Source organism: Equus asinus, chromosome 2, assembly GCF_041296235.1.
Source record: "Equus asinus isolate D_3611 breed Donkey chromosome 2, EquAss-T2T_v2, whole genome shotgun sequence".
Classification (NCBI taxonomy): Eukaryota; Metazoa; Chordata; class Mammalia; order Perissodactyla; family Equidae; genus Equus; species Equus asinus.
In genome coordinates, this window is record NC_091791.1 from 36,270,076 (window position 1) to 36,294,987 (window position 24,912).

Here is a 24,912-nt window from a genome sequence, read left to right on the forward strand (position 1 = left end):
CACACACCAGGGCTTGTAATAACAGCTAGCATTGGTTGAGCACAAACTATATGCTAAGCATGGTCCTAGAGCTTTGCATGCATAATTTTGATTAGTTCTTTTAAAAAAGATGTATTTTACCTTTATGCTGTGGAAATTGAGCAATAGGCAGGTTTACTAACTTGCAAAAAACTGTTTTAGTCAACAGCCAGCATGGAGTGCTGCTGAGATTTGAACCCAGGCTGTGTGGCCACACAGCCCACCCTCTTCACCACTGTCCCCTTCTGCCTCTTGTACTTGTGGCTTAGTCTTAGATGCACTCAATTACCATGAATGAATGGAGGTATAAAAGTGAAGGGAACCTCATGGCCACCAAGGAAGCATTTTGAAGAGGCAGCCAGGGGAATAGAGACGTATTCAGTTTGGCTGAGTTGCAGCAAAGTAAAAGGAGCAGTGGCATTCAGTCGTGACATTAGAGAATGTTTGTGGGCAGAGGGAGTGACTGAATGTTTCCCGGGAGTTCATTTGGTGATCTGGCAAATGCATCTCTTTTGGATAACCATTCACAAACTCTGTTCCAGGCTGGGAATATGGAATTACCATTCCTCCCGATAATAAACCCAAATCGTGGGTTGCAGCAGAGAAAATGTACCACACTCATAGACGGCGAAGGCTGGTCCGAAAACGCAAGAAAGATTTAACACAGACCGCTTCCAGCACTGCCAGGGTAAGAGGAGCAGTAGGAGGGAACTGGGCTGGGGGCTCTGCCTTCCAGACCACGAAGAATTCCAGTTAACTCGGCTGTTTCTCCAGAAGCCATTTGCCAGTCAAAGGCCTAATGCCCTGCTCCAGGGTTCTCACAGTGTGCCCTGACCCCAAATCTACTGATTTAGTAACTCTGGGGGGTGGGGCCAGCAATCTGTGTTTCAGCAAGTCCTCCAGGTGGTTCTGAAGCGGGCTAAATGAGAGCCACTCAAGAGGTGGTAATAGAAAGAGAAATTATTTTGGTAGCGTAATGGAGTAGTGGCAACAGCTCAGGACTTGGAATAAGATACAGAAGGTTTCAGACCCTGGCTTCTTCATTTCCTTTCTCGTCTGCAAAGTGGGTATAACATCATGCATCTAATGAGAGTATTATAGGCTTAAGTGGAATAATAATAAGTCAAGGGGAGCAATAATATTCAGAACAATAATAAGTGGCATGTTTTGTGTGCCTTCTATAGTGGTAGGTACTGCATATGCATCATCTACAATCCACAAAATCTGCGTTTATCCTCGTTTTACAGATAATGCTTATAGAGTGACCTCTGCAGATTTGCTCTAGGTCACGTGTCTGGTAAATGATAGAGCCAGTGTTTGAACCCAGCCTAGGCTAATGCCATACAGGAACTCTTTCTATTCCCCAAAGTGCCTGACTCAGTAGGTGCAGTAAAGTTACTTTTTATTAGACAGTGAACTTCTTGGTTCCTCTGTGGTTCTCAAGATGGAGCCATAGTCGTTTTGTATCGTTCTTGCTAGCTCAAGAACTTGTTCCTCATAAATAATGCAGTAGAATGAAGGAGCTGATGAATGAATATTTGTTATTCAGTTATCCCTATCCTGATGGGGTAAGAAGTTTCTAGAGATACTTGACTCCCTCCTTCTACATAAGTCACAAAGGTGAAGTGGAAAGAACACTGAGCCAGCAGTCAGAAGACCGGAAACTTGGCCTCATTCTCCCCAAGAGTATTGTTGAGACTTTGATCACGTCCCTAACCTGCCTCACTCCTGGCTACGTGAAATATTTCAATGCCACGATTAACACAACTAGAGGGTCAGTTACAAGATTGACCTGGATTTTATGTTTATTCAAAGTTGAAAAAATAGCCCCTACAATGATAATAACCTACAGGGAGCTCTTATTTCTGAAATCATAAGTGTTATTGAATGTTATTGAATATTATTTTACATCTACTAAATCTAGTCATACTTTTAAGATATTTACATAAAACTTCCACCACTAAGATGTCAGCTACATGAAGGCAAGGACCTATCTGTATTTTTCTTCATCGCTTCCTCAGCTCTCAGCAATCCCTATCACATAGTAGGCCCTCATATTTGTTGAAGGAATTGAATAAAACATTGAAAGCTGAGATCATTTATATTTAAACAGTTTCTGAGATTAAAAAGTACTATTCTGTTTAGTTATTAGTTATTATAGAAGTAATATACCCTGATCTATCATTTCATTATTAGTTATGATAGCCATTAGCTTAGACGAGACTTTTAAACCCTGGGGAGGGTGGTGCCCATTTTTTTCCTCCATATATAAAGTGGAGATAATAACGTTTTCCCAACTGTCTCACAATAGCAGTGTTCTTCTGAGCTAAGGAAGTGAGAAAGTAGAAAGCAATTTGAGAAAGAATCCATTTGCTTTCCTGCGCGCCCCACCCCCCCGAGTCTGAATAAGATGCCTCTCCTGATGATGCAGCCACCACCTTGGCAAGATTTCATTCCACGTTAATTACCTGGTTATCTCTCTGTATTCCCATGGTCCATCAGCTCTTCAAGGGCAGAGAACCTGTCTATTTTTTCTCTTTTGTATCCCTGGATCCTAGCTCAGAGTAAATTTTCAATACGTATTTGTTGATTGACCAGATAATCTGCTTTATCAATATAAGGATGATGATGATGATGATAAAAAGTTTTACTTCTCTTTTAGGCCAGGGAAGAATATGAAGGCCAAGAGGGCTGGGAATATGCTTCTTTAATTGGCTGGAAATTTCACTGGAAACAACGTAGTTCAGATACCTTTCGCCGCAGACGCTGGAGGAGAAAAATGGCTCCTTCAGAAACACATGGTTCAGCTGCCATCTTTAAACTTGAAGGTGCCCTTGTAAGTAATAAATAGCCAAAGCTGGGGCTGGCCCCATGGCCGAGTGGTTAAGTTCGCGCGCTCCACTGCAGGTGGCCCAGTGTTTCGTTGGTTCGAATCCTGGGCGCGGACATGGCACTGCTCATCAAGCCACACTGAGGCAGCGTCCCACATGCCACAACTAGAAGGACCCACAACGAAGAATATACAACTATGTACCAGGGGGCTTTGGGGAGAAAAAGGAAAAAAATAAAATCTTTAAAAAATAAAATAAATAGCCAAAGCTCAAATAATATTGGTACCAGGAAAATACATGAGTATTGGGTATAACACCTCCCACTCCATCGAGGTCCCTCCAGCACTGCAAGACTGCAAATAATTTGGGGGAAAATTACACATCCTAGTTGCTCATAAGTTTTGCAGAATGAATAGACTATTAACATATAAAAGTTCTAAAAAGTCCTCCTGCGGACACACCTGTTTTTTCACCTAACATTTTCCAAATATATCTGTTCCAAAACCCTTGGTGTAGGTGACATCTATTAACATCCCAGGCACAGGATCCTTGGTTCCCACCTTGGAAACTACAACTGTTCCATAAACCAAGAAAGTTAAATGCGCAGACGTGAGGGGGAGGAAAACAGAAGGATTGCTCACAGAATTAGAGAGCAATTCATATGGAAGCACAATACAGGAGGCAGGAGGAAAAAAGCAGAAAAGTGGAAGGAACGAATAAGAAAATGGCAGTGGTCGATCTAAAACATGGTAGTCAGGGACCATTTCCAAACACAGCCTATTTTTATATTTCTGCACGCTGACCCTGCTGTGCTCTTCTCCCACTGCTCTTTCTCTTCCTCTTCCCATCCTTCTAATCCCTTTATTTATCTTTTACACTTTTTTTTTTTGCCTTTCAGCAGCAGGGTTTGGTAAACCTGAACTTGAGGTAGAAGGTCTAGCTTCAACTTCTTGCTCTGTTGCTTTCCAGCCAAGTGACCTGGGGGAAGTCACTTGATGTCCTGGGCTGTATTCATCTTTAAAAATGAAGTGACTGGATGAGAAAAAATTTTTTTGAAAGCCGCTATTCCATTTGTTTGTAATTCTTGCCTCTTTGTTTTTAGGCATTGTTAATTGATTTTTCCTGCCTCCTTAGGGCGCAGACACTACTGAGGATGGAGATGAAAAAAGCACAGAGAAACAGAAATACAGTGCCACCACGGTGTTTGGAGCAAACACGCCCATTGTCTCCTGTAAATTCGACAGTACGTTTTAAACATATGTTTGTGCATTCCACTTCTATGACTTTTATCTCAAGAAAACTCTTCAAATCACCAAATATAAGAATCTCTTTATGCGAATGTACTTTCCTTTTCATCACTCAATGAAAAGGATTTTTTAAAATACAGTTTTAAAAATTGTATTTGGGATAGGAGGTGGTTGAATCATTGATGTTAACATGGTGTGTTCAACATGTACTTATTCTATGAAGCCCCCCAAAGATTATTTTAATTAGAAAAAAGGTTCAAAATGTTAAGTAAAGGTTGATTTCGATGATAACCTTGAGGGATTTTGGAATGGACAGACCTACTCTGTAATAGTAAGAGAAAATGCTCATAGAGGTTAGCATGTGCCAGGCACTGTGTATATATTAACTTATTTAGTCTTAATAACAACCCTAGAAAGTGGTGCTGTTATTGTTCCCAGTTTCACAGGTAAGGAACCCAAGGTACAGGAAGATGAAATAATTTGACAAATGTCTTACAGCTTGAAGGCACCAGAGACAAGATTTGAACTCAAGTAGTCTGGTTCCCCAGATCTGTGCACTGAATCACAATGTCCTACTATCTGTCAAATTATGTGTGTTTAGGGGGGAATGGGGAGTGGAAGGGGGTGGATATGCATTAATATAATAAGGATAAGGAGTATAAAGATTTTGAAATATCCAAGAAACTTGTAGCAGATAACCGTTCCCTAGATCTGGTGCTGGAATGGTTCAGAAAGCCCTACGTCTATGGCTCCTGGAGACCCAGTTTCATTTTAAAGATCAGGGATGACAAGCAGTCCCCTAAATCCAGGTAGTTTACACCGGAAGTAATGTCCTCCTGATTGACACACTTGCACTGAGCTTACTGTAGCATTTTTTAAAGTAAGTTTCATTTTACGGGAAACAGAACTACTCTGGGAGGACACATCATCGCCATTATATGTGTTCTTTACTGTGGGGAAATAGATTTTCGTGACCCATTTATCTGAAACATGTACTGTCTCTAAATAGTCCAGAAAAAATAGCCGTGTTATGTTTCTTGTAAGTAACCTCTACCCTGTTCTTTCTAGGAGTCTACATTTACCATCTGCGCTGTTACATCTATCAAGCCAGAAACCTCAAGGCTCTAGACAAGGATAGCTTTTCAGGTAAAGGAAAAAAATCTCCATCTCACACATTACAAAGCAGGCTGGCTTGATTCTCCTTTTCATCAAGTGTATGCTTTTAGTTATTCCTAACAACCACAAGAAGTTTTTCCCCACTGAGGTTGATGCGCACGAAGTAAATTGCTCAGTCATGAGATATGTAATCACTGAGTATGTCAAGTGTGGTTGTTGGGTGCTGGAGAAGATACATGGTCCTTTAGTACTGATAATCATTAATTGATTGAGTAATAAAAAGCACCAAGAAGAAAAGCAGTTTCTGCTCTCTGTCTATCCACATAGTGGTGTTTTCATCCAGCGTTCTTGGGTTGATTGGTAAGTTAAGACACTTTATATTTTTTTGTAGCTCTCTTAAGTTGGCAAAAAGGTCACAAATTTACCCATTTGCCTACAGCACCAGGCTTGAAGCAAAATTGGAGTCCATCTTGACCTCCTCTGCAGCCTGCTCCCCAAATTTCCAGCACCATAAAACCATGAGGCTTCATCACCCCCACACCGACACCCCGGCCGCTTTTGTTGCCTTTGGACTGGTTCTAAGGGGAAGGTCGGGGACCTGCTGCCTGCGCCATTGGGCTGTTGCTTGTGGGACCATGACTGGTTCAGGTGCTGCCTGGGCTAGGTGGGGAGCCTTCCACTTCAGGACCTGAAGGCCAGCGGAACTGCCGTGGGCCTTCTGTGAAAACAGCTCTTAAAGCAGCTACCTGACACTCTGGCATGCTCACATCAATTGTGAGTTGTGTTCCAAGCATGAATATTAACCAACATTTGTGAATGCTTTCCTTTTCTTACAAATTAAAACAGATTCATGATATTCGTATAATACAAATCTCCAAAATGGTTTTTGAAGACATTTTTGAATATTCACCACCAGGGGGCACTCAATCATTGAAAGTCAAAGTTAGCATCCTATCAAAATTCTTGACTAAAGTTGCGTAAAGCTCTAAACACATTCCTTGCAGTTTGAGACATGATAGGTATCATCAGGGCAAAAGCAGAGTGCCATTCCCATGACACTGCAATGCTAAAAACTAAGCACCCTTTTGCCTTTTGCAAAAGCTTCAAGTTAGACTCAGATAGGTCAGCTCCCAGGCAATTGCAAAAAGTTTTGGTGAAATTATTTAGCTCGAAGAGGAAATGGATTGCTTTTTTTTTTCCTTATCTTCTTTTCAGCTTTATTGAGGTATAATTTGACAAAAAGTAATAAATTTAAAGTGTAAAATGTGATGATTTGATATACATATACATTATGAAAGGATTCTCACAATTGAGTTAAATAACACATGCATCATCTCACATATTTACCTTTTTTTGTGTGTGTTAGAACACTTAGGTTCTACTCTATTGGCAAATTTCACTTATATAATACAGTATTATCAACTATAGTCACCATGTTATACATGAGATCCTCACACTGTATTCATCTTATAGCTGAAATCTCTACCCTTTTATTAACTTCCCCCCAGCCCCTGGCAACCACCATTCTACTCTCTGTTTTCATAAGTTTAACCTTTTTTTTTTTTTGAGGAAGCTTAGCTCTGAGCTAACATCCACTGCCAATCCTTCTCCTTTTTTTTGCTGAGGAAGATTGGCCCTGAGCTAAGATCTGTGCCCATCTTCCTTTATTTTATATGTGAGATGCCTGCCACTGCATGGGTTGATAAGCAGTACATAGGTCTGCACACAGGATCCAAACTGGCAAACCCCAGGCTGCTGAAGCGGAGTGCACAAACTTAACTGCTCTGTCATGGGGCCAGCCCCTGACCTTATTTTGAATTTCATATATAAGTGATACTATATAGTGTTTGTCTTTTTCTCTCTGGCTTATTTCACTTAGCATAATGCCCTCCTGGTTCATCCATGTTGTCATGAGTGGCAGGATTTCCTTCTTTTTTTTTTTTTTTTTTCCTGCTTTATCTCCCCAAATCCCCCCTGTACATAGTTGTATATCTTAGTTGCGGGTCCTTCTAGTTGTGGGATGTGGGACGCCGCCTCAACATGGCCTGATGAGTGGTACCATGTCCGTGCCCAGGATCCGAACCCTGGGCCACCGCAGCAGAGTGCAGGAACTTAACCACTCAGCCGCGGAGCCAGCCCCGGTTTCCTTCTTTTTTAAGGCTGAATTGTCTTCCATTGTATGTGTGTATATATATATGTATATATATATATATATATATATATACACACCACTTTTTCTTTATCCATTCATCCATAAGTTGCCAGCTTGCCTTTTCATTTTGTTGATGGTCTCCTTTGCCATGCAGAAGCTTTTCAGTTTGATATAGTCCCACTTGTTTATTTTTCCTTTTGTTGCCTTTGCTTTTGGTGTCAAATTCAAAAAATCATCGCCAAGCCAGTGTCAAGGAGCTTACCCCCTGTTTTCTTTCGGGAGTTTTACGGTTTCTGACTTTAGCTACGGCCCTACTGTCATTCTCTTTTTTTGCTTTAGATCCATATGCTCATGTCTCCTTCCTCCATCGAAGTAAAACCACTGAGATCATCCACTCAACTCTGAATCCCACGTGGGACCAAACAATCATATTTGATGAAATTGAAATCTATGGGGAACCCCAAACAGTCCTACAGAACCCACCCAAAGTTATCATAGAGCTTTTTGACAATGACCAAGTGGTAGGTAATTTAGAATTTCTAAGATGACTTGGGGGGTAATGGAGGTTTATAGGGTTGTTTGATGGGGAATTTAAGGATTGCTTGTTTCTCTAGGGCAAAGATGAATTTTTAGGACGAAGCATGTGCTCTCCTCTGGTGAAACTAAACTCAGAAATGGACATCACACCCAAACTTCTCTGGTACCCAGTCATGAATGGAGACAAGACTTGTGGGGATGTCCTTGTAACTGCAGAGCTGATTCTCAGGCACAAGGTACTTGCTGAGGTCTCACTCATATATTCTTTCAGAGTAGCTGCTTAACATACTTGTTAATAACACCAGGCACTGTTTACTTGAACTAAAAGGAGGCATTGACATTTCCATATTTGTTTCACAGGATGGCTCCAACCTTCCCATTCTGCCCTCACAACGGGCACCAAATCTATACATGGTCCCCCAGGGGATCCGGCCTGTGGTTCAGCTCACTGCCATTGAGGTAGGCTGCTCTCTAAGTTTTATTGAGCGAATCAAATGGATGTGGATCCAGGACTGGGATCTTTCGTATAGGAAATGGAATCTTGCCGCATATTCTCTTGCTGTCTCCAACTTCCTATATAATTTGTCCAAAAATTTGAAATATTCGTGGAAACAGAAGGCTTGCTGAAGCCACAAGAACAGTCAATTCCAGCACTGCTGGGGGAATTTAGAGTTCTCATTTACTGGGAATCAGTAGATTTCTGGGTTTCCCAGCTCAGCTGGAGAACTGGGAGAGGAAAGGCGGACTCAGAGCAGCGTGTCTGTGTTTGCAGAGAGGTGGGGACCTGAGAGGGAGGCAGAGGTGGAGAGTGTGAAGGGTGTAATGGGAAATTGGAGCAGATACACACCGATGGAGCCAACTGAGTAGTGTGATGGACAGTGTCTGGCCTGCTATTGAGGCGCCCACTTTGTCCAGTCAAGCAACTGTTAAGTCGAGATTTCCATTTACAGGCAGTCTTGCCAAGAGTTCCCAGAGACTGAGGCATATGGCTTTAAACAACAGCTATCATGTTTTAATGCTTGCATGTCAGACACTGTGTTAGGAAGTTTACACTTAATCGTTAAAATAACCCTGTGATAGATAATAGTCTCAGTCCTATTTGTAGATGAGACATACAGGTTAGGAACTTGCCAGAGTTCACAGAGCCAAGATTCGATTCCTGCGCTCTTCAGGCTCTGCTTTTTACTGCTCGGGCAGAAGAAGGAAGGAGGTAAACCACTCTCTCTGGATGACCTGCAGGCTTTCTAGGATAACAGTCTCAGAGAGTTTAGCAAATCTACACAAGTCAATCTTAAAGAATTTACCAGTTATTAAGAAAGAATTTTTCCTCTTGAATATTATTTTTAATATGTTGGATTTGCTTCCCTTCTCTTTACATTGTTTTCTTAGATTCTAGCTTGGGGCTTAAGAAATATGAAGAACTACCAGATGGCGTCTGTCACATCCCCCAGTCTCATTGTGGAGTGTGGAGGGGAAAGGGTAGAATCAGTGGTGATCAAAAACCTTAAGAAGACACCCAACTTTCCAAGTTCCGTTCTCTACATGAAAGTGGTATGGAATCAAGACTTTGTAAGAGTCCATGTGTGTTGAGTAGCTGAATTTTACTTGAAACATGAATATATATAATCGCACCCACTCACATACACCTGTGTAGCTTATATCTTTCCAAAGTCTGACAACAAATAGAAAAACCCTGCCTTGTATTCAGCTCGTCCGTGATTTTTCCTCCCTAGGTTCTCAAACTGTAGTGAAGGTTTCTTACAGCTTCAGACAACCCCAGTGACACAGAAATTTTGATGAGCAATACCAGTGTATTTCTCCAATAAACTTGCCATCTATTCAGCTGTCTGTTACAGGCTCTTGGTCAATCCCCTTGGGGGTGCAATATTAACCCTCAGTCATGTCCTTGCAGGTGTGCGTGGACCAGAACCCTCTGGATAGGGACTGGCTGGCTGGGAAGGGCAGCTGCAGAGGAACTATATGGGGTGATGGGGTCATGCCCTAATAGCCTGTGACTGTGCCCCTCCTCCGGGTGCCCCTGGGGTGGCATCCACTTTGTTCCATTGACTTACTCTCTGGTCATTAGTGACAGCATCATATCCAGTTCACCATTCTCCATCATAGACCCCATAATACTTTGGAGCAAGAACAGGTCACCTAGTCTTTCCATTTTTAAGGTAGTTAAATCCTTAACTTTTCAAAAAAGAAAAATTCTTCTCTTTTACTCTACTGTATAAAAGAGTTAAAAATAAAGACGTTTCCTCATGTTGAAAGAGTAGGAGGCCGAGAAACTTCCCATTCCTTTCCCTACCCTGGTCATTTTCCTGCCCTCAGTGTCTCCAGTGCACTGCTCTTGACCTCTAGGGTCTTGTGGATCAACTTCCCCTTTGACGGATGAGGAAACTGAGGTCTAGAGAGGGGAAGCACCTTGTCCACGTCCCGCAGTGAGTGCAGGCCAGACCTTCTGTGCTGCAATGGCTCTGTCGACGCCACAGCAGCAGCTACAGCTTGGCGCCAGCAGCATTTATGCTCCCTGCATTTAGACTTGACTGCAACCCTGCAGGGAGGCATTTTCACTCCTCTTAGGCCCACTTTGGGGGAAACCGAGAGGTTAAGTGATTTACACAAGGGGACACAGCTAGCAAGTGGGTGGCCGGAGTTTGGACTTAGGTCCCTCCTACTCCAAAGCCCATGTTCTTCACCCTGCAATGGTGCAGATGGAGCACCACCTGCACCCTCCAAGCCAGAATCCCAAAGTGGTCGCTCCTGGGCCCCTCCACCCATCCTTGTCCAATCCCCGACCCCTTCTCTGCCTCCCAAGTCCTAGTCTAGAATCTAGCCTTAGTCAGCAGCTTCTAGCTTGGGGCTTGAGGAAAGCCACTCAGTCGACCCCAGGTTCTATTCTTGTGCAAGGCCAGAGGTGGAAATTCACCTGAACCGCTTCCCAGGCAGGCCCTGGGAGCAGTCCATGATTCCCCAATTAGACAGTGTCACCAAGGCTACCCAATTCCACGTGGAGGAACCAGGAGGAGTCAAGAAAGAATGAGCATCCCATGTGGCACTGAACTTCCAGGGCTAAGAGACTCCCAAACCACAGTTATTTCCCGTGAAGTTTCAGTTTTATCTCAATCATTTCTAAATTCTAACTAATTCTAACTAAATGCTCCTTCCACATCCTGTTACAGAGCAGAGCCAGCTACTAAGGTACTATTCTAAGCACTTCATGTATATTAATTCAACAACCCCAGTATTACCGAGGCACTAACTGGCCCAGAGAAAGTTCCCTAAGGTCATGTGGCTCCTAATGGCAGAGCCGGGATTTGATCTCAGGGGTGGGCTCAGGCCCCATGCCCTAACACCATGCTGCTTGCCTAGCCCGTAAGTTGACGGAACTATTTACTATGAGTCCCTTGGGCTGCGCCAAATGGGCAAAACGAGTCTGCGTTGGTCCCTTTGGGGGAGTTTATTGGCAAAGCTGCCCTTGTTGAGTTTTGTACAGAGAAGTGACACTTACCTCTGTGATCCCCAGTTCTTGCCCAAGGAGGAGTTGTACATGCCTCCGCTGGTGATCAAGGTCATTGACCACAGGCAGTTTGGGCGGAAGCCCGTCGTCGGGCAGTGCACCATCGAGCACCTGGACCGCTTTCGCTGCGACCCTTACGCAGGAAAGGAGGATATTGTGCCACAGTTAAAAGGTAAACTGCAAGTCCATAAATAACATTTTGGGACTTCTCATGCGTGATCTGAATTAATCTTTACAAACTTTCCCAAGGTAAGCATTCATTGTCCAGATTTTGCAAATGAGGAAACAGTTTGACTTACAGTGAGCTGTGTAACTATCCCAAGGTAATATAGTTAGTAAGTGACAGAGCTAGACTTGAATCCCGGCCTCCTTTTGGGGAGAGCCAATGCTCGAGCTATTACCTTCGGAAGTATCCCACTCCTGGATGAACGTAAGACTCCTTTCCCGCTCCTGGATGAACGTAAGACTCCTTTCCCGCTCCTGGATGAACATGAGACTCCTTTCCCGCTCCTGGATGAACGTAAGACTCCTTTCCCACTCCTGGATGAAGATAAGACTTCTTTCCCACTCCTGGATGAACGTAAGACTCCTTTCCCGCTCCTGGATGAAGATAAGACTTCTTTCCCACTCCTGGATGAACGTAAGACTCCTTTCCCGCTCCTGGATGAAGATAAGACTTCTTTCCCACTCCTGGATGAACGTAAGACTCCTTTCCCGCTCCTGGATGAACATAAGACTTCTTTTTAGGAAACATGAAGTGCTTCATGAACTTTTCATAGAGCCCAGCAGGGAAGACAAACAAGCAAATGGGTGATGGCAGTCCAGTGTGATAAATATTTTGATGGGGAAATACAGGAGCCCCCATGAGCACTGAAGGAACGGAGGATTTTTGTTTCAAATTGCTTTCCATCAGTTGTCCCACCTTATTACTGCATCACAGCATTGTTATGATGTCATTTGAAAGATTTTATTTGTTATCCATCAAGGAAAAAGTGCCACCTGCTGAGTTTAAATAACTTGCCTTAGGTCACATAATTCATAAGTAAATGACAGAGCAGAGCATAATACTTACCTTAGAGTTCCATAATAAATAATAACTGAGGAGTAGCATTTTGCTATTGTCCATTCAATAATAGGTTGTCTTTAGCTTACCATGTGCCAGGGACTGTGTTAGGCGCTGGGAACTGGGTCCTATCCATGAACAAGATCCCAGGGCCCCTGGCCTCGTGAGATTAGACCCCGTGGAGAACTGGCACACCCTCATTCGGCTGATGGTTGGTTGCCACAAAACTGGAACAGCTCTCTTCTATTTAAGCGGCTGTGCCGCTAACCCATTTTTTTAAATCTTCCATAAGGTTTGGTGTTGATTTTACAGAGCTTCTGAAACTCATCTGCTGTGTGGGTCTGAGCATCCTGTATCCCTGATTCAGAAAAGAGGAGAAGATAAAATCCAGTCACACTTGAGCAAAACCCTGCATGTGTTTATCCATAAATTTCCCATGCAAAGCATCTTGTGCTGAATTGATGGTGCCTAAAATGGCAACATTTTTATAACAACAAGGATGAATATAACGGCAGGCATTGTTTTATTTGGGGTTGCTAAATGGAGAGAAACCATTTTGCTAGCATTTTTCCTACTGCGTTTATGAGAGAAAGTAGTTTGACACAAATATGTGAAATCATTACAAATGTTGCAGACTTTCTCTGGCCCCAGAATCCCTTGCATGAACTTGTGTGTGTCTGTCGGTCACGGGTCGGTTGGGCAGAGGCCTCCTTGGTTAGTGATTCTATGTCATTAATGTGAAGTGTGGCCAAGCCTTCATGGAACCCCTTGAAGAGGAAAATCCTTGAGAAGTATAGGGTGGGGGGAGGATAATGTTCCCAAGACCAGAATCTATTACTTTAGATCAATCTGGTACTTTCTTAAAACCAATGACAGGGTCAGAGTTGAGGAATGTACTTGTTTGACCTAATGTTGGAAGCACACAGAATAGCTTTTTCCTCTGTCCCTGAGGCCTTGTTTACACGAGGAGGTAAAGTGGAGAATATCTGAAGGACTTGCATACAATTGTGTTCCCGCATGCCTGCCCATCTGGCTGTCACATTCTGGGTTGCAGCTGTCAGGAGTTGTGGGGGTGCTATCTTGGAAGCATGGAGGCTGCTAGTAGATCTGGGGGTGCCGTGTGGATATACAATGACCTAGCCTAGCAACTTGCATGTCATAGACGCTCAGTAAATGTCAGTCTCCCCTGATGTCGGCCTCCCCAATGTCCCTCTCCTCATTTCTCTCACATTTATGGAGCATCTACTCTGTTCTGGGTGCTGGCATGATGGTTAAAACACAGGCTTTGGGGTCAGACAGAGCTAGATTGTTTACTTCCATTTTCTACTAATTATTTAATCTAAAGCAAGTGACTGGCTTTCTCTTAGCCTCAGTTTTTTAATCTTTATAATGGGGATAAGGGCACATACTGTACACGATTGTTAAGAGATTAAATGAGATGTATGTAAAGGGCTTAATTCACTGCCTGGCACATGATAGGTGCCTAAAAAATGTCTTCCCTCCCCTCCTTTATGTCCTATACGTCAACTGCCTCCATGGATTAAACAGAAAGTTCTTTTGGCTTGGCAGAGTTTGTTCTGTCTGGATTCTAGCCCCCTGTTGAATGTCTGACTGCCTGATGCCTTCTTCCATAAAGGGGAGACGTACCTCTCACCCCCATCCCACCCCAGGCTGAAGCTTTCGCACCCCTTTTAGCTGAACAAGACCTGGCAAGCCCTGGGGCTACTCCTGAGCCCTTGCTCTAACTCCCTAATCCAAAGCCTTGAATACTCTGGGAGTTGTATAAAGCCAGAGCGTGTGCCTTCTCCCTCTGCATACACTGTGAGAACGAGGGCTAAATGAGCCGCTGCAGCTTCGGAACTGAGTGTGCAGCTGTTCACCCTGCTTTGCTTTTTTGTGTCTTAAAACAGATTCCATGAAAAGGAGGCTTCTTTAGACATAGGTACCCCCACCCCACCCCTGCATCCTCTAAAGTTGTGTATTGACACAATCAATGGTTCTTTTTTGAGCACTTTCTATGTATAGATACTGGGCTAATTGTCCAAAACAAAAGAAAAATGGGCCATTTAGACAAAAATGTCTAAAACCACATCGTATTTTGGGAAAAGTGATAAATTATTGGATTATTTTCTACATTTGGGTGTGGTCCTCTCCATTCCAGTGAGTATCCAGGGTAAACTCTACCATCCATTCTGTGGCTGTTAAACTTGAACTTGGAGTAGACTGTTCAACACTGTATTTTTGTAAATATCTTAGAGTAAGAAATTACTTGTCTTGCAGCCTCCTTTATGTCTACCCCACCCATCCGGGATGTCATTATTGAAATAGAAGACACCAAACCATTACTGGCTTCGAAGGTAGGCTTCGGGACTGATCGCTGGATAATGTCAGTTTTATCTTCCAGGTGCCTAAGCAGTGGGTGAATTCAGCCAAATACCCATTCAATGCAATTAAAATAATAATCAAACCAATTTATTGAAAGAAAGAATCTGAATCTTGCACTCATCAATAGTTATGATGACATTATGTGGCCTAACATCCTCTACCCTGTCACCCAAGATACTTAAAATAATACCCCAGGCCCATGCTCCACCCTCCAAGAAGGAGAGAGACCCAGATGTCAGTATATTTTAAAATCTCCCCAAGTGATTCTACTGGTCAAGCAGGACTGCGAACCATTGATGTGGACAGTCTGAGTGATGTCATCTGCTAGAAAGAGCAATTTCAGGAGCAAATTTATAGCATTGCACATTCAGAAGAGGGATGCACATAGCACGGCAGTTTTTTCCCTACATGAAACAGAAGGGTCATGGATTTTTAATGGCCCTATTTTTTGGTGTATGGAATATCCCTGATTTTTATATTCGCTGTGGTTTTATATTCAAGATATTGGTGGAAATGCTCACTCAGGACCCTATTTTAAAGCCATTCCAGCCAATTTTACAAGAAGGAAGGAAAAGAAAATATCTCAGCCTAGAAAAAAGAAATCATCAAACATCCCCTTTCTTCTGTTGGCATTTATGATGGACTTTCACAGCATGTTTTAATGTGCAAACTGGCCCCAAAATGCACATGATTGTGCTTTAATGTGTTATGTCCATAAACAGTGCCTTTAAAAAAATCCACTGCTTTCCCACTGCATTAAACTCACTGACAATTGGACCATATTAAATGTGGTCTTCTCAGCCAGCAGTATGTAGCAATGTGTTTGATTCTGTTCCCCGGGAATCCTCGACAGTCACAAATGACAGTATCAAATTTGCAAAACTACTATGTTCACTTTGTCAACACCCCAAATATTCCCAATAAAGCAGTAGTAGCCTAGGGAGAATTTAAGTGTAATATACTTAGGATCCTTTATGTACATTTTCACAACTGCTCTGGAAAAAGGCAGTTTAAGATCTTGCTCCATAATCTGCCTCCAGCTTTCCTACCTCCCATTGTCAATCAGTTCTTATTCTTGCCTGCTGTGTACTTGGTAGCCCTAGATATGGGGGATTAAGAAGAAGAATAAAGTCAATCTATGCCGCCATTGTCATTCATTCCTTAACAATAGTTAAGAGATGACTCAACTGCTGTAGCAACACATTGTGAAAGTTCAGTTTGCCTCATAGAATTTAAATTGCAATCCAGTAGGATTGGGGCCGGTAGTATTGGTCATCGGTCATCGGTGGGTAGTATCCCACTGTATTATAAGTGACTTTAATCAGCTTGCTCTCCTAACACTCAGTTGACGTACACTGTCTTGATTGGAATCTCCTCTAAAAAACTGATTCCACTTGTTCATCAGGGAAGACAGCGCACATCTATGCAAAGTCAAATGAGCAAAGTTGAGCTTTGGAAAAAGAGCCAATAACCAGCTTGCTGATGTCCTGTACCTGTAGTGTTACACATACGTGCATGTGATATGCATGTGTTATATGTACATGTGATGTGTGTGATGTACCTCTATTACCACTAACTCAATTCAAGCCTTTTATATGTAAATTGAAGGACTGGGTCAAAACTGTGCTATTGATGGGAGCTGGAGGCTGTGGCTTCGAGTGACAGTCTCACGCTCACAGAAACCCACACCATTATCCTGTGATGACTGTGGGACCTCTTAACAAATGGGCTCAGCACTACCACAAGGAAAGTGAGAAATAAGTATCTGGGGCAGATTGGTAAGTGCTAGCCAGACAACATGAACATTCGGACATGGCCATTTCAACAATTACCTTCCAATTCCAGTGCTTAAGCAGCATGTCAACAGCACTCAGCAAAATGACTTCTCCAACGACAGTGCATGTATGTATGATAAGAATATGCCTGGGACTGCGGGGGACCTCCATCTAAAGACTCGCATTCTCCTTTCTGATTCTTTCTATTAGGAGATTTTGGAGTGAAAGGTGGTCTTTAAACAAATGTGATGGTTTTAAGTTTTTAAGCCTAGGGGGAAAATCTTCTGTGCCAGTTAATGATTTGGTTCCCATTGCAAGTTCAATATTGGATATAATAAAGCAAGTTACTTCTGTTACCTTTCTGCGTGAACTAATGAGCAAGCAGGTGTAAATAAGTTCTCCCATGCGAATCCTAAATTTTAAAGTCAGCAACTTGTTTTGAATAATACTTTTTAAATCATTAGCTATTTTTTCTTTGAAATAATTTCAAATAGCTGGAAATGGATGTGAATAAACAGACTCTCAAAATCTGAATTCAGGAACAATCCAGAATGTGAAAGCACTTTTGGCATGAAATCCCTCTCTCCAAAATCTCACTTTGGCTGCAATGTTTTAACTTTTAATCTCACTTTGGTATGAATCTAATAGAAAGAATTCTTACCTCTATCTGCCTCTCTGCCTCTCCTGGCAATTCTGTGTGCTGAACAAAAGTCAATCCAGAGAATACCAAGGGGCTCTTACAGAAGAAGCCCCAGGGCCGCCCCAACAGCAGCCGCAGGGAGTGCCTCTAGTGAGGAGTTGTTCTCTCCTCACATTAGAAATGAACTTGAAGTTAGGATTTCAGAAAGGGGGTCCAAACCACCGCTGAGGGCGAGTTTGCCTAATGTTCCAGCAGATACCAAGAGAAAACGCACACCCCACCATCCTAGCTCTGCATTCTCTCTTCTCCTGGATGTGCCCTGAGACCAGGGTGGATTCTCCATGCAAAAACTCAAATGGAAGGATTTGGCCAAGGAGAAACTTGACATCTTAGAACAACTTTGGTGAATAGATATGTATTTGGTGCTATAGTGTGGGCATGGGGAAAAACCAAGAAAAGGTACCCACATGATGATATTGTGGTCATGTTAGACGTAAACATCTTGTGACAAGAATTTTTGAAGGGGTGAGAATTAGGCCAAGTTGGGGATATGCTTTAGGAGCTAAATGGAATGAAAGGTTTGGGACAGGGAGATGAGCAGCTGCACCACCCCTGGCCCCCCCACCCCCGACCCCTATGACCACCATGGTGCTGGCAGTTAATGAGATTGTCTAACTCCATTGAACACATGGGACATGGGTGGCTCCCTCTGAGCCTTTCATTTTAATACTGTTTGTAACTCTTGCACATTTTCAGAGAAGAAACCAATAAAGTATATTTCATTATGAGATCATCTTAAATTGAATAATTTAAATAATCCTTCTAAATGTTGATAATACAAAGCATGCATGAAAAATAATTTCTCCTTCTCTCTTTCTCTTTAAACTTAATGCTCATGGGATCTCCATATCCATGTGACCTGTTACATGGTTTGCCCTCTTCCTGCCTATACATGTGATGAGCAGCTGACAGAAAAGGTAACTATTGTACACACTTTGCTAGATTTAAGATTCGTATATTTTCTGCCTATAGGTGATATGTAAAGAAATTTAGTTTTTTAATCCAGGATTGGGTTACTAACTCATAAAGGGGAAATAACTCTGTGTGTTTGTGTGTACATAAATATGTTACACACAGGTAAGAAATAGCTTTTCTTAAGTGTTCCCTTTTCCTTCCCCCAGACTGAATAGGAGGCTATAATACAGGTGACACTGTATTTTTGGCAACATCACTCTTTCCCAGGTAGAGTAAAACAAACATTGGGTGGGTCTGGTGAAGCTCTATCCTTGTTTTAAATCTGAGAGGGAGTTATAGCGACCTTCTATAAACTACAGCCTTCTGCAGTTTGGAAATGTTCCACAAGTAACTCTGATATGCTGTCGCTTCTGCTCAACCATGAACCACCATCTGAACCAGAGGTCCTCAACACTGGCTGCTCATGGGAATCACCCAGGGAACTTGGGAAAGCATACTGGGTGCCCAGGACTCACCCCAGGCTGATTGAGTTAGAATCTCCAAGGATAGGTTGGGAGCCATGGTCTAAATAAAGCATAATGCATCCCTACTTTGGTTTCACATTTTATCATTTTCAAAACTCTTTCTCCTAATGATCTTATTTGATTTAAAAAAAAAAACAAAAAACCTCTCTGAGATAAATGGAGACAGATAGGGTTATTATCCTATTCAGTGGATAAGAAATTGATGCTTAGAGATGTTCAACAACTTGCCCAACCAAACAGTACGGCTTGTAACATAAGGGTATGGCTTATAATGTGAAGGATGGGGCTTGAATTAAAACCAGTTTTTCCAACTCTTAGCTCAGTCAGCTTTGTTTTACATTGCATTGCTGGCTAACAGAGCTAAGGAAATGAAATAGTAGAAAACATATATTGGAAGTTTTATTTTAATTTATTTATGTATGTAAATATCAAGTCAACAGGATAAAAAAGTAAAAACAGACAAATGAATAAATTGTGTCTATAGGATATAAGAAAACAGCTGTAGGCATTAAAGCCAAGCACATTTCATTGACCGAGAGTGATCGTTTCATCTCCAGCTTCTAGGTGGAAGAATCGTGAATGCTTTATCCATCATGCATGTAAACGAAAGCTATGTAAGCTTGCCTGTTTCAGGTTCAGAAGTACCTATTTCTCTTACCTGTTACATGTGAGTTTTCCTGCATTGATTGGAAATCCAGGTCATCACTAAAGATTTTTCCATTTTGATGTGTCTTTCTTTAGGAGGAAGAAATTGTTGACTGGTGGAGTAAATTTTATGCTTCCACGGGGGAACTTGAAAAATGTGGACAATATATTCAGAAAGGCTATTCCAAACTCAAGGTACCTGGGCCTGTGGTGCTATGGGTGGGGGAAAAACACTCATTAAAACTGGCCATAGGCAGAGCTAAGTAGAAGACTTAGAAGATCTGATGGGGGTGCTGATTGGGAGGGGCCAGAAGCACCTCTGGCTTCCTGGAGAGCCTTCTTGCCATAGATTTTGGCTTTGCCAAGATTCCAGGGGCTTGAGGACAGCTGTTGATTTATGGTTACGTGACTGCCACTTTGAGGCTTGGGGGCATCTGGAAGATGGTTGGGAATGGGTTGGCACAACACTATAATTAGGGTAACGGTTGTCCAGTTTGACTCACAGAGACCTAAAAGCCACTGGGCTCTTGCAGAACAGTATGAAATGTCAACATGCTCATTCTGTTGTCTGAATGGGCATCAGTTTCACTAGCTGAAAAGTTGATTCTGTTACATATACGCAGCATACAATCACAACCGCGGGCGTGTGTGTCCAGGAGGAGGACAAGCTATTGATCTAGCCAGGCCAGGCTCTCTGTGATCTTTCTGCTAATGCTTTGAGTTTTCCAGTTGTTCCTCAAGTTTTTCAGGCTGTATTGCACTCAAGCAGAAGCAAATGATAAAGTTTTCAAAATACTGCCTAGTAGAAAAAAATCTTTAAAATGAGAAATATCAAGCCATTAAAATGATTTTCCCCACCAAAGTAGAAAAAACTCACATCCTTTCCTGTTACTTCATAACGTCTCAATGCAGTTTAAGAAACATTGGCATGTAAAGAACCACTAATCTAGAAAAATGATCAAACTGGTCCAGTGGATCAGTCCCACAGTCCATCCTCCCTCTTTCCCTCCTTCCTTCCCTCCTTCCTTCCCTCCTTCCTTCCCTCCTTCCTTCCCTCCTTTCTTCCCTCCTTCTCATCCTTCCTCTTTGTCTTCCTCCTCTTCTTCTAGTTTTTTATGGAGGTATAATTTGCATACAATAAAGTAATCCATTTAATGAGTTTTGATAATTGTATACACCTATGTAAACCACCACCCAAATAAGGCAAAGAACATTTCCAACACCACAGAAAACTCCTCTGTACTGCTTTCCAGTCAGTTCCCCACAAGCTTCCATCCCTCTAGACAGCTGATCTGATTTCATCACCATAGGTTGGTTTTGCCTGTTTTTATGCTTCATATAAATGGACTCATACAGTGTGTATTTTGTGTGTGTCTGGCTTCTTTAGCCCAACACAGGACTTTTGAGATCCATCATGTTGTCATATGTACCTTAATGTGTCCCTTTTTGTTGCTGAGTGGTATTCCATTGTGTGGATATACCACAGTTTATTTATCCATTCTCCTGATGATGAAGCTGCTATGGTCATTCTTGTACCCTGTGGAAATGCTTTCATTTCTCTTGGATGAATACCTGGGAATGCAATTTCTGTATCATAGAATGGGTGTGTATTTAACTCTATAAGAAACTGCCAGACATTTTTCCAAAGTGATTGTATTATTCTACCCTCCTGCCAGCAATGAGAGAGTTCCAGTTGCCCGTCCACATCCCCATGCCCATTTGGTGTCGTCAGTCTTTCTGATCTTTTAGACTCTATCTGTATTTTAATGAGAAATTAAGAATCTGTTGATGGTTTTCAGATATATGATTGTGAACTGGAGGATGTAATGGAATTTGAGGGCCTGACAGACTTCTCAGATACTTTCAAGCTGTATCGAGGCAAATCAGATGAGAATGAAGATCCTTCTGTGGTAGGAGAGTTTAAGGTGAGTAACTGTGAGTGTTTGCCCTGTTTAAAATCCATCTTTATCTTCCTTATAGACCTAGGCTAAAGGACAACCAACTTCTGGGGCAGGGACATGTCCTCTGACATCTGAAGGATGTTAGAAGGTGTTAGTGAGAAAAAGGGCAATGGGATCAGGAGTAGGACACTCAAAGCCATTCTCAGTATCTTTCTTTCTCCCTGCTCATGCCACCCAGTCTTGATTCCTATAGATTCAGCCTCTCCAAGATCCGGTTCCCCTCTGCTTGCCCACTGCCCCTTCCAGGCTTTCAGCAGGACCATTGCAGCAACTTCCCAACTGATGGTCCTTGCCACCTTTCTTGTTCCACTCCAGTCCATCTTCCATCCCCATATCTGATCATGTTTCTTGACTGCTTAAAGACATCGCTTGGGTTTCCACCAGCTCAAGTCTCAACCCCTTCCTAAGGCGGAGCCCGCCTGTCACAAGCTACTTGCCTCCTGTGCCACTGCGCCCTCCTGCTCAGGAGGACCTCACGCAAGCCCCAAACACACCTGTCCTCTCACAACTCGGAGCCTTGGTATAGGCTCTTCTTCCTTCCCTAGATGCCCTTCCTTCCCTCTTTGTGGTCTGACCAACTCCTACTCATTCTTTTAAGCGCCAGCTCAAATGTCACATTCTTTGTGAATCCCTGATTGCTCTGGCCAAGTGACTCACTCCTGCTCTAGGCTCCCACAGGTCTGGGTTCCGGTGCTGTTAGAGCACCTCTCACACTGAAGTATCTGCTTTCATGACTGCCCTTCCCTCCAAGCACAGTTGGCAAATCCATGGCAGATTGCTGCCCCTTTCTAATCGTTTGCCAATAGCAGACATTATTAATCGATAAGAGGATTATACCCTACATGTGGTCTCAAAATCCTTCTCATTACAGCTCCCCACCAAGCAATCAAAGACAGCATGAGAGTCCAGCCTACTTAACATCCCTGTGCCAGACTGGGCTCCTTGAGTTCACTTTTGGGTCCTCAGTGCCCGGCACATAGTAGGTGCTTACTTCATGCTGCTTTACTGAATGAAGGTAGATGGAACTAAGACCCACGTGTTCTGAATCCAACTTTAGTGCTTTCTCCTGTACTTAAGCTGGTTTCAAGATAAAATATATGGCCTCTCAAGCTGGTCCAATGGCTCATTCATTCAAAAAACATTTATCGTGCCCCTGCTACACGCCCGGACCTGTGTTAGGTCCTGGAGATAGACATAATTCCTGCCCTCAGGAATCTCACACTCTAGTGAGGAATATAGACAATAAATAGACAGTTACACCACAGAGGTCAGTTCTGCAGCAGGGATGCATGCAGGGTTAGAGGAGAGCCTGTAGGAGACACACCCAACCCAGGACAGTCAGGAAGGTTTCCTGGAAGAAGTGACACCTTTCAGCTGAGACCTGAAGGATGAATAGGAGTTTGCCTGGGAGCAGGAGTGGGAGGGGGTTCACGGGGGGGGTGCAAGGAAAGGGAAATCACCCCTAGTACTTTATTGGGTGTAAAAAATAACTACCTTTATTCCTATCTTCAAAATGTATGCTGAATTTAGCTCCTTCTCGCCGCCTCCTTTGCCCTATATTGGTCCAAGCCACCTCCATCTCTTGCCTAGATTTTTGCCTGGTCTCCCTGCTTCTGCTCTGCCCTTTCTTCTCCCCTGTGATCTATTAACTAATTACTTTATCATCATTTAACTCTCCCTACTGGAAACATGCAAATTGCAATATATGTTGTTTCTTTCACAAAAGGCAGCCCTTCGTCTCCCAATCCCACAGCCCCTGTGGCTGTGCTGGTGTATCCTGGGGGAGGAGGGACTGCCCAGAAGCCCTCTGCCCAGGTCCCCATGGACCCTGTGAGTCATCTGTGTGTCTCTCTCCTAGGGCTCCTTTAGAATCTACTCTCTGCCGGATGACCCCAGTGTGCCGGCCCCTCCCAGGCAGTTTCGGGAATTACCTGACAGCATCCCACAGGAATGCACGGTTAGGATTTACATTGTTCGAGGCTTAGAGCTTCAGCCCCAGGACAACAATGGTCTGGTAAGAGTTTGGGTGTGGGGCCTTCTCCTGTAGCAAGATAATTATAGTCATCAGCCACAGTAATTGTCATGTTCTTTCTTTTGGGGCATCTGTTATCTCACTGGGGGAAAGATACTCTATCAAAACAATGTATTCTGGAGGATTGTCCCAGCGGGGATTTATCTAAGAGATTGAAGGGGGCTTTGGCTGCTCTGGTTCACCCTTCTCATTTTACAGATGAGACCTTGGAGGAGATTTGCTCCTTGGTCCCTCCCTGCCACCACCTCTTCACCCCACAGGCTTCTCTCAGGGGCGCTGGCTGTGTGCCTCCGAGAGGAAAGCACTGCTCAGACCTCGGCTGAGGCTCGCGGGGGCCACGGCCGCCACCTTTCTATCCGTTTGGGAGTGGGTGTGGAGGCACACCTGAGTCTTTCCCAGAAACTGGCTTAAACTTGCACCCCACGATGACGTAACCTGACATCTGTTTTGTCCCCACAGTGTGACCCTTATATAAAAATAACACTGGGAAAAAAAGTAATTGAAGATCGAGACCACTACATTCCCAACACTCTCAACCCAGTTTTCGGCAGGTAACGTACATGCTAAACGTTTTTCTGTCAATCATTTTTTTTCACAGACTATATATTAAGGATGTGATAGGTGCCAGGCTCTGCTCTGGGTCCCGAGACTGTGACTATGAATTAGACAAGAATTCTAGTCAGCGGAGCAGGTAATACAGATGTATATGCACAAATAAAAGAATTTCACGGAAGTAAAAGATGCCATGAAGAAAACAAAACCAAATCATGAGACGGGCTCCTCTGAGAGAGGGTTGCCCTGAGACCTGGGGGCATGGGTGGTCCAAGGCCCAGGAGGCCACTAAGACTGTGGGTTCTAGACAAGCAGGACACGCAGTGACATAACTGAGGTGACATGGTGCTTCTCACTCCCTGACTGCGGTGTGGGCTCTGTTTTCTGGGGTGTTTTGATTCCATCATTTTGATCCAGTGAGTGTGTTATTGACTCTGCTATCAATACAGAGAAGGAGACCAAAAGTGATGGAGTCAAAATGTCCTGCTCCTTCTGTCTTCTGTTCCCGAAGATTCTTAAAATAGCATTATTTTCTTCATCATTGACACTTTAGACTTGTTTCTGGGCTGTTCCATTGATGTCCTCAGAACCTTCTTAAGGGTAAGGCAAACCCAACTGACTTCTAAACAGGACCAGCATTTTTCAGCTATAAACTGTGTCCATATTTAAGAAAAGCTAAGGTTTACTAGCTCTTACTGTGTTAAGGCACTATGCTGAGTTGTTTATGTAAAACATCTCAAAAATCTCACAACTCTGAGGGGCTAATGCTACCCTCATTTTACAACAGAGAAAACTGAGGCACAGAGAGAATCAGAGCCCAATGTGCCCAGCTGGCAGAGGCAGAGTCAGGATTCACACCGTGGCCATCTGACTCCAGCGTCGGTTTCCACACTGCGCTCTTTGTGGCTGCCACCGTTGGATTTGCATCTCTGTGTC

At 43.2% G+C, this 24,912-nt stretch overlaps 1 protein-coding gene across 2 annotated transcripts in view; it reads left to right on the forward strand.

The window, feature by feature from the left end:
* The window catches only part of MYOF (myoferlin), a 152,848-nt gene that overhangs the window by 106,494 nt on the left and 21,442 nt on the right, over positions 1-24,912 (forward strand). For both annotated transcript variants that reach the window (XM_014862955.3, XM_044754016.2), the window contains 15 exons: positions 561-706; positions 2,681-2,854; positions 3,984-4,092; positions 5,165-5,242; positions 7,704-7,885; positions 7,979-8,137; positions 8,262-8,360; positions 9,291-9,452; positions 11,431-11,596; positions 14,768-14,844; positions 18,253-18,264; positions 19,528-19,626; positions 21,231-21,356; positions 23,251-23,406; positions 23,884-23,975. In XM_014862955.3, coding sequence (XP_014718441.1) covers positions 561-706; positions 2,681-2,854; positions 3,984-4,092; positions 5,165-5,242; positions 7,704-7,885; positions 7,979-8,137; positions 8,262-8,360; positions 9,291-9,452; positions 11,431-11,596; positions 14,768-14,844; positions 18,253-18,264; positions 19,528-19,626; positions 21,231-21,356; positions 23,251-23,406; positions 23,884-23,975 — 1,837 coding nt within the window. The remainder of the gene's footprint in view (positions 1-560; positions 707-2,680; positions 2,855-3,983; positions 4,093-5,164; positions 5,243-7,703; positions 7,886-7,978; positions 8,138-8,261; positions 8,361-9,290; positions 9,453-11,430; positions 11,597-14,767; positions 14,845-18,252; positions 18,265-19,527; positions 19,627-21,230; positions 21,357-23,250; positions 23,407-23,883; positions 23,976-24,912) is intronic.